At 43.6% G+C, this 14,867-nt stretch overlaps 5 protein-coding genes across 5 annotated transcripts in view; 1 reads left to right on the top strand and 4 right to left on the bottom strand.

Moving 5' to 3' along the window:
• Positions 1-3,600: 3,600 nt before the first annotated feature.
• On the top strand, positions 3,601-6,082 carry LOC9660281. The gene is made up of 4 exons (XM_002969445.2): positions 3,601-4,114; positions 4,179-4,719; positions 4,769-5,852; positions 5,908-6,082. Exons 1-4 carry the CDS (start codon positions 3,609-3,611, stop codon positions 5,979-5,981), a joined length of 2,205 nt encoding a protein of 734 aa, XP_002969491.2. The 5' UTR covers positions 3,601-3,608; the 3' UTR covers positions 5,982-6,082.
• A 4,143-nt stretch (positions 6,083-10,225) lies between these two features.
• Positions 10,226-11,234, bottom strand: LOC9659482 (cyclin-dependent kinase A-1). Its single transcript, XM_024674448.1, has 2 exons — positions 11,064-11,234; positions 10,226-10,951 (listed from the first exon to the last, which is right to left on the bottom strand). The coding sequence occupies exons 1-2, from the start codon at positions 11,232-11,234 to the stop codon at positions 10,226-10,228; spliced, it is 897 nt and encodes a 298-aa protein (XP_024530216.1).
• An 83-nt stretch (positions 11,235-11,317) lies between these two features.
• On the bottom strand, positions 11,318-12,372 carry LOC9659481 (germin-like protein 1-3). Its single transcript, XM_024674332.1, has 4 exons — positions 12,028-12,372; positions 11,817-11,953; positions 11,627-11,763; positions 11,318-11,546 (listed from the first exon to the last, which is right to left on the bottom strand). Exons 1-4 carry the CDS (start codon positions 12,243-12,245, stop codon positions 11,373-11,375), a joined length of 666 nt encoding a protein of 221 aa, XP_024530100.1. The 5' UTR covers positions 12,246-12,372; the 3' UTR covers positions 11,318-11,372.
• Positions 12,373-12,594: 222 nt separating this feature from the next.
• LOC9659480 (LIM domain-containing protein WLIM2b) lies at positions 12,595-13,944 on the bottom strand. Its single transcript, XM_002969206.2, has 5 exons — positions 13,651-13,944; positions 13,486-13,585; positions 13,365-13,411; positions 13,186-13,284; positions 12,595-13,126 (listed from the first exon to the last, which is right to left on the bottom strand). Exons 1-5 carry the CDS (start codon positions 13,783-13,785, stop codon positions 12,923-12,925), a joined length of 585 nt encoding a protein of 194 aa, XP_002969252.1. The 5' UTR covers positions 13,786-13,944; the 3' UTR covers positions 12,595-12,922.
• Positions 13,945-14,262: 318 nt separating this feature from the next.
• LOC9660280 overlaps positions 14,263-14,867 on the bottom strand; it is a 1,627-nt gene continuing 1,022 nt past the window's right edge. Inside the window, exon 5 of the mRNA XM_024674447.1 lies at positions 14,263-14,854. Within this exon, the coding sequence (XP_024530215.1) occupies positions 14,263-14,854 (592 nt within the window). The remainder of the gene's footprint in view (positions 14,855-14,867) is intronic.

The raw sequence follows: 14,867 nt of genomic DNA, 5'->3' as shown, positions 1-14,867 counted from the left end.
ACCATATTTGAAAAACACGGATTTAAACAAAGTAGGTTTGATCCATATAACTTCTAGGAAAAAAATTTGAGAAGAATTGAACCCAAACCTTAGAGTTATAGCCTAACCCAACCGTGGATAAAAGGGGAATTAATCTATTACTAGATTTCGTGAACTTCAAACCAGAAAAAGTTACTCTAGTTTCTAGCCTCCAGTATAGGGTCTTCCATCCTGTGCTGGATTCTGTACTTGTATCTTTTGTTGCTCGTGATCCTGCTCTCGTTTCTGTTTCTGTGTAGTCATGGGCATCTTGCCATCTTGAATACATCCATGTTCTGCAATCCCCGTCCAGGCCCGTGATCCAGATCTTGCGCATTGGCTTATCATAGCAAGTTGGAGAATGAGACCCTGCTCTAGCGATGGTCGCATTACCCTTGCTCAGTCGAGTAATATACAATGGCAATACATCTCTCGGATCTAATCCGAAGGACCATTAAAGGACATGATGGTCGCAGTCGAATCAGCAGCCTCCAGTATCGATCCAGAGGCCAATCTCTCGGTGGACTCAGACGCTCGGTGGTTTCTCGATGTGAGTTGCCATTGTCTCCTTTTTCGTGTATTTTATGGCGATAACAAGACGACATCTGCATTGTCCGTACATCAAGTACACTTCCCGTTGCACCTCAGAACCTATCACCATTGCGGGTAATTACCTTCTCAAATCAAATCTATGACATCATCCTAGGGCACAACTGGGCTTTTTCTTTTCCTTTTGTGTCTTTCAGAGGAGCACTCTTCAGCTTAGCAACTTTGCCTTGTCCTGTGCCGCCAGGCGAGTATCCTCAGCGTTCTGCCGATTCTGTTCCTGAAGCCTTCTGTTAGCTTGAGCAAAGACGACGTCTTTTGCAAAGAGATCTCTCTTGGCATAAACCATCGTCGCTAGCTCGCGCTGAAGAAGACTTCTGGAGCTTGGGTTGGAGATGTCTTATAGGGCAGTTAGAACGATGTCCAAGAGATGATCGCCGAATGTCCTGCAAGCATTCTTGACCTGCCCGGAAGAAATCACAAGTTCCTTTTTCCGAGCGTCAAGCAGCAGACTGAGGAGCGTGAGTTGGTACTCCGTGTGCTTAAAGCCAGCTAGCTCATTGAGTTCCTTTTGTACATCGGGATCCTTGGTCTTGAGCTTAGGCTGCTTCACTCTCCAATTCTGCGGATATCCCTCAGAACTTCCTCCAACTTCGAAATGGCTTTGATCTCTGATGCCTGGCTGTTAAGACTCTCCAAGAATGATTTCTTGGAGCTGTCATAGCAGCTCGTGATAGCATCAGCGAGATCAGAAGTGCCTTCCGAAGTAGGAATCACCGAAGAGCTATCGGTGTTCAGAAGAACAGCCAGATCATCGTTGGAGTCTGGAGTGGCTTGAGCATGAGTGGACGTCCCAGCAGCTCCAGCTCCAGAAACTGGTTGAGGAGTGAGCGTAGGAGTAACTGCAGCACCCTGTGAAACAACAATCGAAATAACAGTGGTATCAGGAGATGCTAACATAGCAGAAGTTGGATTTATCCTTATTTGACCAGAGGAAATTCCAAGATGGTCGAAATCCTGCATTAACATTTAAAATAAAACAAAACCAAAAATAATCAAAACTTGTTTTTTATATATATAAATCTCTATTTACTATAATAATTACACTAATCACGTGTACTACATTATTTCCAAATAAGTTAAATGGTATTAATATAGTAATTTTAATGTTTGTTAATTTACTCTCACTTATCTAATTAAGGTAATTAAGAGTTGAGACTATAGTGAGATTAATGCTTGAGATATATCTTTTAAGATTTATGATGAAATTGTTTTATTTTCTTATTGGAGAATGCTATGTTGATCTAATAATATTTTTTTATTAAAAAAATATTAAACTAGTAGTAATTTTCATCATATTTTTGTAATTTTTAACTAATAAATGAATTTCTATCACTATAAGATTTATTTCAACATTTTAGAATTAGTCAAAACACAGAAAAAACCTCCTTAATAAGTAGTGGTAAAATATAATGAAGCTAAGAATAACAAACATCATCTTTTAGCACTTTATATGTTTTTATAATCAAGAAATATTCTGATTATTTACCAATATGACAGTAAAATATTTTAACAATATTTTTTTTTTAAAATAACACTATCACCATGATTAGTGACACTCAAGAACTTTTTGGTATAGTATTTTTGAATAACTGGATCTTTAATTTATTTTTTTACTGTTTTGTTTTGTATGTCTCTTTCTCATTTTTATATAAATAATGAACAAGTTAAGAAAATAAAACTTTCATTAAACTTATAAACTTTAGAACAAAAAATTCAAATATTTATTCATACTTTTGAATTAGATATTTCTTCTTGGTTACATAAGCATCATAAATGGTAAGTTTAATTATTTAAAAGTTTTTGTAAAACTATCTATATTACAAATAAAATAAGTTTGATATTTAGTTTTATCAAATAACAAAATGTGCTTAAAGTTGATATAATAATGATTGGGAATATCTTTAAGTTGAGTAACAATTTTTTACTTTTAACTTAGCTAAAAAATAAAGATTTTACAAATAAAATGAATAAGAATTATAATTCATTTCAATACTTAAAACTTTTATCTTAAGTATATAATCACTTCTACCAATTTACCATTTTATATGAGGTAATGGGATTGTATACCCTAGTAACATTTTCTTAATAGGCTGACATTCTTTATGTATATTATTGGTACTTGATTTATATCATTGAACACTAATTAATTTATTAAATTGAATCGATCATTAAATTTGATATAACAGAATATCTAGTAAATTGTAAAGATTTTTTGCAAATGAGAAAACTTTTGTAATGGATATGAATAATAATATTTTGAGCTGTCATTTTCCTGTACATTCTGCAATTAAAATGATTTCTGTATACTGTTATTAAAGTGATCCGTCCCTGACTTGTTTAGCTTTATTTATGGATATTAAATCAAACTCTCCAACAATGTTCAATCCTTTTCCTGTAAAGCCTATGTAACAGTTTTCTTGCTCGCCTCCTCCTGTACTTGCCTCTTGCTGTCAAGTTGCGTGGGTATTTTTGAGGATTTGTGGTCCTCATATGATATGTTAAGTGGTAGGTCATCTAGGGTCACAACTGCTCATAGAGAAGAGAGATTTAGGTTATGATTGCTTTCACAATAATCGGAGCATCACTGATCCTGGGATGGAAGACATTGGTATAGAATCTAGTAGTGAGGATGAACCACCAGACAAACAAGATTGCATATGGATGCAATTTTGGATGACATTTAGAATACACGAAAAACTCGGGCTGCAGGAGACAATGGCAACTCACATCGAGAAACCACCAAGCATCTGATACTGGAGGCTGCTGATTCAAAATCCACCAACACTGCAACCATCATGTCCTTTAATGGTCCTTCGGATTAGATCCGAAAGATGTATTGCCATTGTATATTACTCAACTGACATAGGTAAATCTGGGTCGGATTATTAAAGTGGCAATGTGACAGGGTTACTAGAGTACACAAAGGCATTGTCTTCACGAAGACTCGAACCCAAACCTGTGAAAAAGATAATTTAGGGCTCATGTTTTCTAAACCTAAAGCTATGGCGGAGCTCAGCGGAAGCGGTAAGCGTTTCGCACAGTTCCCATCTGTGGTTACAGAGAAAAGAAGTAAGGTCATGGATGAGTTCGAGGAAGCTTGGGCATTCTCCGTGAGATTGGAGGAATGTTTTGGGCATCTGACAATGGAGAGCTTAACGAGCAACGAAACGTGGTGCCGGCTGTTGGCTCCGGACATGAGTGGAAATCTGGGAGAGTTTGATTACATGGGTCGAAAGGTGACGAAGGATCTCATAGATTTCGTATTTCTTAGCGACAGGGATGATCGTCCCAGGCTGCGGCTGCCCTTTGCGAAACCTAAGTACATCACAGGGACACCCGGGTTTGGCAAAAGTGTCAGCATTTGTGCTGGAGTGGGCTTTCTGCTTGTCAAGTCGCACTTGGCAATCAAGGCCAAACAGCTCAAGGAAACGCAAGGGTTACCACAGAGTGAAGAGATCAAGCCAGAGGTTACCGTCAATGTCCCAAGGTAAGGCCTCTTGTTTTGCAGCTCTACATGCATTGTCTAACGCGAATTTTGCCTTATCAATCAGCAACTTGTTGGACGTTCGCGTGATTCCGCTAGACATGGGGGCACCGGGTGAACAGGAGATACCACCAAACATTACCAGCAAGCAACCAGAGATTACCAGCAAGGGTGAAGCGAACCAGCTTGCTAAGAGGGAAACGAAGATGCCAGATCTTGCGACATGCCGGTTCTTACTTCTGGCTGGAAACTATTTCGTGAAGGATCCGGTGCGAGCAGTATACAGAGCCTTGGTTTTGGCCTATATCCACGAGCCGGCTGTTCACAAGCGACTGATAGCTGCGAACGAGGACGCCCAAGAAATGCTTGATTTCCTACGTACACGGGGGGAGAAAATGTTCATTTTCATTGACGATGGAAATGCGATGGATGTGAGCAAGGACGATTCACCGTCTGTAAGCAATCGGAAGATGGCTGCACGCGGCTTTATCGATGAAATCCCTCTCGAGTGCACCACAGTCATCTGTGCCTCTGTGAGGAGCTCCTTGAGGAAAGAGATTTTTAAAACTCATGAAGTAGAATTCCGCACTTGCGTGGGGGGATTTAACGTAAGTGTCATTCTTTACTTACGCTGAGCTCAATTTTGTTTTTCGACAGTTCACGGATCTCAGAGTTTACTTGAAACGTCATGGCATGAGTTTTGAAGAGCTGGACTACAGATTGACTGGCACAGTGCCTCGGCTGGTTGATTACTGGATCCGTTTAAAGAAGGGGCGCCTTTCAAGCAAGTACCTGTTGGGCGAGAATGTAAAGGGACTTGAGAAGTCGCTGCTTGAAGTCATCTGGAAGCCGGTCAACAACAGTGATGGACGACGGACTCGGAACGAGCTCCTTAAGGCTATTGCAGGGAGACGCATCTCTGTTCTATCCGAGGCCATGGACTCCAGGTGTTACTATCGCGGTGCTGACGGCAAAGGTCACTGTCTGACGCAGCATTTGCAGACGCTTGCTCATGTTTGGCTAGCTCAAGAGCTACGCAGGAAGCAGGACCGCGACATGGAAGCAGAAGTTCGCTACTTCACGCAGGGTATCTCAGAAAGCAGGAACATGTGCACCATTGGGTGGAATGCTGAGGAAGCCACAATACTTGCCCTGAAGCTTCTCAACGTCGACATAACAGGGGCCAATGTGACACTGAGTCACCATCTCCACGTTGTGCCCGTTGACAAGATGACGCGATCCATGGTCAGCTTGAAAAAGGTGAGTAGAAGTCCGACGCTCTTCGTGAACCAGAACTACAATCACATTGGAGCCGATGTGTATTATGCCGACCAGCAGGTGCTCATCGTCTTCCAGATAAGCGTTGCTAAAGATGCCGTGAAGCTTCACCGTCACACCAAAGAAGTCGCAAAAAAGATCTTTAAAGGGAACTCCAGAAGAAAGGTTCTCGTCTGGGTTCTTTCCGACCTTGAAGAATCCGCTTACGTCCCTGAGGATAAGGAAGCAGACTACGAGGAAGTGTTCACGCTATTCGGAGATTTGCACTACGCGTTGAGCTCTATTGATGAGCGGGTCAAAGAACTGAGAGGCAAAGTGGACATGTTTTGTCGACAATGTGGCAAAGACAAGACTCCGGAGGAAGTGCTTTGCAGCTTCTGCAACAGTTGGTACCACGTGGGATGTACAAGCTACAGAAACGAGGAGGTCTGGATATGTGGTGATTGCAAAGTCGGCCATGGACGTAAGCTTCGTTTCCTTCTTTCGTTTAGTCACCAACTGTTGAGTTATCTTTGCAGTGGAAGTCGAGGAAGATGATGAGGACGACTTTGACACACAAGATGAAGACACAGAGATGGAGGATGACGCTTGAATTTCTTGTGAAGTCGTTTGATAGTTAAACTGTAATTTTCCTGACTAGAATGGCTCTGTGAAAACCGTATTCTGATCAAACTCTCTAACGACTTTGTCATAGAAGGAATTTAGCCGGAGCTCTTCACAGTCTTCTCGAAGTCTAATAATCTCATCGACATAATCTTTCTTTGATGGAATCCAAGAAGTTGATGCTGGTGGTGACGATCCTGAGTGCTGCCGCCACCAACGTGTTTATGAGTGCTGCCGACCCTGACCTGCTGCGAGATTTCGAGGGATCCAGGGGTCTCAGCAATTTCGGGAATCACGTATATTTCTTCCTCTTTGCCTTTGCTTGATACCACAATAAATAATCCATTCATGGTTTTACTTTCTTTTTTTTCCAGGTCTCAAGGGATAACTTATGTCCACTTTAACATGGTTCCCTGTGGAGTCAATCTCCCACACACGCACCCTCGAGCTTCCAAGCTCCTCACGATGGTCTCTGGTGGGCTATTTCAAGTTGGATTTGTAGATACAACCGGTAGGAAATACGACCGATCTGTGTGTGTGTGTGTGTGTGTGTGAGAGAGAGAGAAAGAGAGAGAGAGAGAGAGAGAGACACATCAACCTCTTGTACCCAAGTGATATCACCATATTCCTGCAGGGAACGATGCACTTTGAGATCAACGTCGGCACCAAGCCTGCATTCTACATCTCAGCTCTCAACAGCCATACAAAAACTTTGCAAGTTTTCTCATTATTCTCTATGTTTTTTTAACTCCATTTCTTTGTGTGTAGACAAGTGGTGGTGCTCTCTTAAAGATCCCAGACAGGTTCTCTGCCGGCGCTCAACGTAGGACTGGACATGATATGGAAGCTCAAGGCAAATATGCTGTCATATATCCCCCGCCTCAAGTTGGCCCCGCCCGCCATGTGCATTTCTGGCCGAGACATCACCACAATGATTTAAGGACATTCTGAAATGAAGCTTTCTTCGTAATGCAGCACCCCTGCAACAGTTGCTCTCTGTTTGACGTCTTTGAACACAGAAAATGGAGTTTCAACTACAAACTCAAGTCTCGTGCTGCTGCTGGATTTTTTGGATACAAACCAGTCTCTTGCCAGGTAGAGTGAAGCTACCCAGCACAATTTCCAAGCAATTCAAACAAAGCAACAATGGTGGATGGTGGACCGGCAGTCATAAATTCTATGTCCTTGAATCACATGACTAACTTCCACAAGAATATTCCATGGCTGGTAAAATGTATCAATGGCTGGGAGTTTTCTGTTAGATGCTTTAGTTTTTTTGTTATCTAAAAATAGTCATAAGTACTGAATATACCTAGAATATATATAGATATCTTAGGATATTCAAACGTATATTCCTAAAATTATAAACACTTTCTAGTATATTCATCTTTATTCTATCATACAGATTAATAAATTAAAAACTTCATAGCTCTAGAAATAATACTCAAACACTGAGTTCAATAGTTATTATTAATACAAAGTCATTAAATAGATGCAAACTTCAAACTTTCACTAAACTTTATTATCATCATAAAGACAATCGATATTTTTCTTCACTCAAAATATTTTTATTTTTTAGCTAAGTTAAAAGTAAAAAATTGTTACTCAACTTGAAGATATTCCCAATCATTATTATATCAACTTTAAGCACATTTTTTTATTTGATAAAACCAAATATCAAACTTATTTTATTTTTAATATAGATACTTTTATAAAAACTTTTAAAAATTAAATTTACCACTTATAATGCTTATGAGAAAGAATGATGCAGACATGCAACCAAGAAGAAATATCTAATCCAAAAGTATTAATAAATATTTGAATTTTTTGTTTTAAAATTTATAAGTTTAAGTAAAGTTTAATTTTGTTTAACTTGTTCAGAGACATACAAACAAAACAGTAAATTTTTTTTTTAAAGATCCACTTATTCAAAATACTATACCAAAAAGTTCTTGAGTGTCACTAATCATAGTGATAGTGTTATTGATAACACAAGAAAAAAAACAAATTGTTAAAATATTCTACTGTCATATTGGTAAATAATAAGAATATTCCCTAATTATAAAAAAAATATAAAGTGCTAAGGGATGATGTTTGTTATTCTTAGCTTCATTATATTTTACCACTACTTATTAAGGAGGTTTTTTCTGTGTTTTGACTAATTCTAAAATGTTTGAAATAAATCTTATAGTGATAGAAATTCATTTATTAGTTAAAAATTACAAAATATCATAAAACTTACTACTAGTTTATGATTTTTTAATAAAAATAATTAGATCAACATAGCATTCTCCAATAAGAAAATAAAACCATTTCATCATAAATCTTAAAAGATATATCTCAAGCATTAATCTCACTATAATATCAACTATTAATTACCTTAATTAAAAAAAGGGAGAGCAAATAACAAAACATTTAAAATACTATATTAATACCATTTAACTTATTTGGAAATAATGTAGTATACGTGATTAGTCTAATTATTATATTAAAATAGATATATATAACACAACTTTAAGTTCAAATTTAAAGGTTTAAGACTCATGATTAAGAGTACATTTTTTTCTTAACTTTTAAAAAAATTTAGAAGTTCTCTTTTAGTTAGAATATTACTTGAGAGTTTATGTTGGACGTTTATACTTTTGCTTTGGAAGGGGGTAAAGTTTCAAATGATCAAGGCCTTTTGTTATAGTTAGTTTGATCACGCTGGAACCATGAAAGAAATAGCAACGCACCACCACGGCCTTTTGTCAAAGACAATGCGCTGACTATAAAAGACCTGCCCGTCCATCCGACCGACTCACAGCCTAATTTTTACCCATCTATTTGTCTGTTGACACTTCTTGGCCTTCGCCTTAAAGGGCGCCCAAGATCATCTCATCCTCTCTCTCCTCATCCCAGCGAGCGCGGCGAGCTTCGAAAGAGCAGCTCGATCCAATGGAGTCGATGGCGGCGACCGCCCTCCTCGTCCTTCTCTCGATCGCCCTCCACAATGCAGGTAAACAATGCCCATCCTTCTTGTTCTTGGCCGAGAGGAAAAAGCAAAGAAAAGCAAAGAAATCCTCGATCTTGGTTCTGTTCCCGCTTCTTCTTCAAGATTGCGATCCGAGGAGAGAATTTCATGACGCCCGGATTGATCGAGTGTCCCTTCCTAGTTCCATGCGCCGAGCCTAATGGATTGTTTCTCGCAGGGGCAGTGACGATCGCAATCAACAACTCGTGCCCATTCCCAGTGTGGCCGGGGTGGATCAGCGGCGAGGGCGGCGAGCTCCCCCAGCTGGGCGCCCAGCTGGAGTCCATGCAGTCCATGCAGCTCGACGTACCGCGCGGCTGGGGCGGCCGCTTCTGGGGCCGCACGGGCTGCCTCTTCGACACCGCCACCGGCCGCGGTACGTGCCAGACGGGCGACTGTGGCAACTCCCTCGCCTGCGGTGCCGCCGGCGGCATACCGCCCGTGACGCTCACCGAGTTCAAGCTCAACGGCTACGACGCCCGCGACTTTTACGACGTCTCTCTCGTGGATGGCTACAATCTCCCCGTCCGCGTCACGCCCTCGGACGCGCGCTGCCCCGCGGTGGGCTGCCACAGCGACGTCAACGCCAATTGCCCGCGCGAGCTCCAGGTGGCGATCCATGGCCGCGTCGTCGGCTGCAAGAGCGCTTGCGAGGCGTTCCAGACGGATGCGTTTTGCTGCCGTGGCGCGCACAGCCAGTCCCAGTCGTGCTCGCCCACGCAGTACTCGCGGATCTTCAAGCAGCACTGCCCCCAGGCCTACAGCTACGCGTATGACGACCTGAGCAGCACTTTCACCTGCGCGTCCGGGGCTGGATACGCCATCGAGTTCTGCCCCAGCGGCGCGGGAGCCCAGCAGCAGCAGCGGCGCCGCCCGCCCCGCCGCCATGGTTTGGAAGATATAGTACTTAATGCTGCTGGTCATGGTGGTCGTGCTCGTGCTGTGAATAGCTCCCGTGGTGGCGCTCGTTACCACCATCTCCAGGGTCACCACCACCATCAACGGTAACACAAGTGGTTCATCATTTACAAACAATACAAAAGATTTTTGATATGAATCTTAAGATCCCCTCTCTTGAATTATTCTTTTTGCCAAGAAAAAGGAATATAAAGTTTTGCAAAAACTTTACAGTCTTTAGCATTGTTTGAACATGATTAAGTTTTTATATGATCTACTTAGAGAAAAAGATAAAATGTTTTGCAATTTTTCACAAACATTGTTTACATTATAGCTATTGATGGGGTTGTGTTGTTGATTTTAAGCCAAGCTGGCCTCAAGTTTCCACTCGCAATCGTCATTGTCGGAAGCATTCGCCTGGCTTCCACAATTGTGTCCTCGGCCTTCTCTTGGAAATATGGCATCTTCAAGGCGTTTTGTGCCGAGATCCTCCTCGCTGGATCAATCGCCAGCATCCTCTTGAGCAGCTCCACTGCATTGGGGTCTTTAATTCTGCTTCTGACGTCCTCGGCTTTCCACCACGCCATCTTCTGCAAGATCCTCTCGCGTGCTCGTTCTCGGCGCCTGTCTTGATAGCCCATGCCACAGCCATCGATGTCCAGCTTCTTGGCAAAATCAGCCACAAAATAGTTGAGCGAGTCTCCATCCTCTTCGTCGGGCACGTCAAAGGGATTGCTACCCAGGAGCATCTCCTCGAATATACACCCGGCGCTCCACACGTCGATTGCGGTGCCAAAGCTGGTGGCACCCTTGAGAAGCTCCGGAGCGTTAAACGTTAGGGTCCCGACCTTGTTTGACCAGGGACGTGTCTGCAGCCTCCTCGCAGTAGTGAAGTCCGCCAGTTTCACCACAAACTTATTCTTCTCTCCATCCCTTTTGACGAGAACGTTGCTCGTCTTGATGTCTTGATGCACGATTCTGTGCGCGTGAATCCACGCCAGGCCCTCCAGGATCTGGCGCATCACGGCCTTGATGTCGTGCTCGCCAAGCTTGCGCCAAGATCACATCGCGCAAACTCCCGTCCATGAGCTCCATCACCGTGAATGTCCCCTGGTTGTTGCAGGTCAACCCAAGAAGATTGACAACGTTGTCGTGCGCTACCTCTTCCAGGATCTCCGACTCGTTGATGATGGTATCGTAAAGGTATTCGTGCTCGTACATCTTCTTCATGGCTACTTTGTCTCCAGTCTTTTGGTGGAACCCAACCCTTACCTCTCCGTCCGCTCCAGCGCCTAGCAACCTCGCGTCACTTGCCCACACATACTCTGCCATCACTCGAAAAAATGAGTAGTTAGGAAAACCTAAAGGATTTGTTTATAGTAATTTGCAAAAAAGGCAGCTTCAAAAAAAAGATGGAGACAAAAAAGCTTATTTTAATGACAATGTAAAAAACAAGGACAAAAAACTTCTTTAAATCTTGGTGGTGATGTCTCGCCCGGGAACGCACACAGCTGGCGGGGCCAACTCGAGCTGCGGGGTGTATGGCAGCATATTCTCCTTGAGCTTCCGGATCATGTCCAGCCCTACGTTAAGCGCGGTTGCAGAGGACCTGTCCGGGATCATCAAGAGAGCACCACCACTTGTCTACACACACACGAAAGAATAATAAAAAAAAGAACAGGATCAGAAAACATTGTAAAAACGTGCGAAGCTTTTTTGTTTACCAGAGTTCCTGGGTTTTGGCTATTGAGGGCCGAGATGTAAAACGCACGCTTGGTCCCAACGTTGATCTCAAAGTGCATCGTTCCTCGCGGGAAAACCGTGAGATCGCCCGGGTGCAAAAGGTTGATGCGTGGTACTCCTGGAAAAAATCACGGCATGAGAGAGAGAGAGAGAGAGAGAGAGATTTCGTACCGGCTGTATCCACGAATCCAACTTGAAGAGGCCCGCCAGAGACCAATGTGAGGAGCTCTGATGCTCGAGGGTGCGTGTGTGGCAGATTGACTCCACAGGGAACCATGTTAAAGTGTACATAAGTTATCCCCTGGGACCTGCAAGCAAAACAAAGGACAACCTCCATCAACTCGAGCTAACAGAACGAAAGGCAAAGCGGAAGACAAAGTACTCGATTCCTGGGAAGAGTGTGATGTTGATCGCGGCGCGAAGGCCACCAGGTCCATTGCTCACGTCGCCATTCTTGAACACATCTCGCAGCACGAAGTCGCTGAGAGCTCCCGGGCTGTCGAAATCTTGCAGCGGGTCGGGGTCGGCGGCACTCACAAACACATTCCCTGCGACAGCGCCCAAGATCATCACCACCACTATGAACTTCTTGTACTCCATCGCAAGAAGATCAAGATCTAGACCAAAGGAAAGATGATCTCCGGAAACTGAGAAGAGCGAAAAGGAGAAAGAAACGAGCGAACGAGTTGTGATGGAAGAGAGATGATAAATCTGCCAGAGGAAAGTGTGTGGTTTATATACAGTGGCAAGTCTTCAAAGTCTGTAAAAAAAATCCACAAACACGCGTTGATCACGACCAAGCTAGCGGTTACGTTTCTATATCTACCTTTGCAAATGAAAAGAGAAATAGACTATGCCTCTCGACCAAGTCTCACGCTCTAAAATCCACAGCTAGTCAATAAGAGTTAAAGCCAAGACGTAGACTTCACAAACTAGACATTCATTCATCTGACAGGTGTCCCGTCCTACACACCAATCTCTTTATTGTGTTTTAGATGGAAACTTCCACAAAATAAATAAGTGACAAGTACACCACAGCTGTGAGATCTCGGCAAATATTTTTTTCTCGTTCTTTTCTCTTCGCTCAATGTGCTGAGTGTCTGTCATAATCTATAGGGGGACAATTATCGCGAAAGACAAACAGGAAAAAGAGAGTAGAAGAAAGCTACGCACGAATCGGGCTTACCAAACAAATCCGAGGCCCCTTCAAATGGATTAAAGCGACTCATCTCCAAATCCCTGCTCCAGTCTTCCCAGTCGCATCATCAAATCGTCACTCACAACTCCGTTTTGGCCGGGAGTTTCATCGACGCTGCTTTGGTAAGCTGGCTATAGTTTCCTTTCTCCATGAAGAGCTGTGAATAGTGGTGCTTGCAATACAGCATACCTTCCAGGGCTGCGTAGTTTGAGGGGCTGATTACGCAACCTCCGTGCGTGCATTTGAAGCAAGACTTGTGATAAGATTGACCCTCCACACTAACCTGGAAACCAGCAGAGAAAAGCTTTAGCTCCACGGCTTTTCTCGAAGTTTCTTTCTCACCTTTTCGAGAGGGTACACCGTCTTGGAGCAGCTGACGCATTTCTCTTGAGTTCCAGAAAACAATCTACTCAGCTTGCTCACGACTGGCTTCGAGGGGACCTGCACAGAAGGAGAAGTTATCGTTTTCAGTGAAGCTTTTCTTTCTTCCATGTCTAAAGTCACGAACGACTAAGACGAACCGTTTCACGTTCACGTTCTTGTTTGAGCGAATTTTTCGGCGTTCCAACTGCAAAGGAAAAGAGTGGAAGGAAAGCAACACCATAAGAATGCCATTTTTCTTCATCAAGAAAAATACTTTACCGCTGTCGAAACTCTTGTCAAAACTTCCAGTCTTTCTGAAGAGCTGCTCCAAATGTGGCTTGCAATACAAGACGCCTTCCAACGATGCATAGTTGCTAAGCTGAAAAGGAAAAAAAAAAAATTCACAAGGAGAAGAAATGGGAAAACGATGGCCAAAAACATTACTTTGAGCGTTCCCTTGCAATGCTGGCATCGAAAGCACGCCTTGTGATAGAGCACCCCATCGGCGCTTAGCTGATCTACCAGATACACTGTCTTCTCGCAAGACTTACATTTTTGCTGCCTCACTGCGAACGCCATGTTTCCTCCACCAAATTCGGATCCGCGAGGCGCGCGCTCCAATTGATCAGCTCGGGAATTGGTGGAGGAGCGCGGCGCCTCAGATCTACGAGCTCGAATGGAGGATCATCCCGTCGCGTGCCGGCCCAGGAGGAGAAAACCCTAGCCCGGTATAAATGGCGGGAACGTGGAGCCTCGCTGGCCGTTGGATCCAGCTCATCATTCCTCCCACGTTACATTATAATGAGGACTTTTTCAGTGCGTTTCAGCCAGTGGAATCTTTCCCAAAGATCAAAAACTTTGCTGCTCGAACTGTAAAAAGAGAGAGTTCTTGGTTGATCAAATCATCCAGCAGCAAAAAGAAAACTTCCAAGCTCTTGTGATCTTCGGAAAACTTCCAAACTCTCGTGATCATCTCCAAGCATCGGAAATCTTCCAAGCTCTTGTGAACATCGTATGGATGGAGTAGCGGATTTCCACTCTTCTTCTTTTCCAGCTTCACAGACCCCAAGACATAACGAAGCCGTGAGGACTGTAAGCTTTGGTATCCGGCCAGGAATCCTCGACGATAAAACCCCTGCTCGTCTCACTCCAAATCCAGTGACACTCATCGCTTTGCCGACAAATCTCCGCCACCATGAAGCGTCTCATCCTGTCCCTGTCCATCCTGCTCGCTTCCTCGGCGACTTTGGCAGCCATATCCACCAGTCCATCGCTGCTGAGCGCGCCGTATAGAAACCTCTCCTCGTCTTCATGGATCACCACCGGAGAAAGCCACTCCATCTTTGGAACGATGTACCACTTGCTCGTCGCGCGTTCTGGAGCCGACGCGAAAGTTTGGAATCCTTCCACGTCCATCCACCAGCCTTTCCAGTGCCTAGAGTTCACGGTCGAGTCTCCATACGCGCTGCCTCGAAAGTCACTGCTCGTTGTGCACAGGAACTTCCACAGCGCAGGCTCGTAGAAGAGGTAGCCGTGCAGCAGAGCCCTTGAGCTCACTCGGATATCACCACTTCCAAAAAGCGACTCTAGTGTCCCCAGAGCCGCAGCTTTCGTTGGCAGAGTGAGCTGGTTCTTGAGTCGATTCTTCCTGTCCGCCAGAG

Source organism: Selaginella moellendorffii, unplaced genomic scaffold, assembly GCF_000143415.4.
Source record: "Selaginella moellendorffii unplaced genomic scaffold, v1.0 SELMOscaffold_12, whole genome shotgun sequence".
NCBI lineage: Eukaryota > Viridiplantae > Streptophyta > Lycopodiopsida > Selaginellales > Selaginellaceae > Selaginella > Selaginella moellendorffii.
This window is presented reverse-complemented; position numbering and strand designations above follow the sequence as displayed.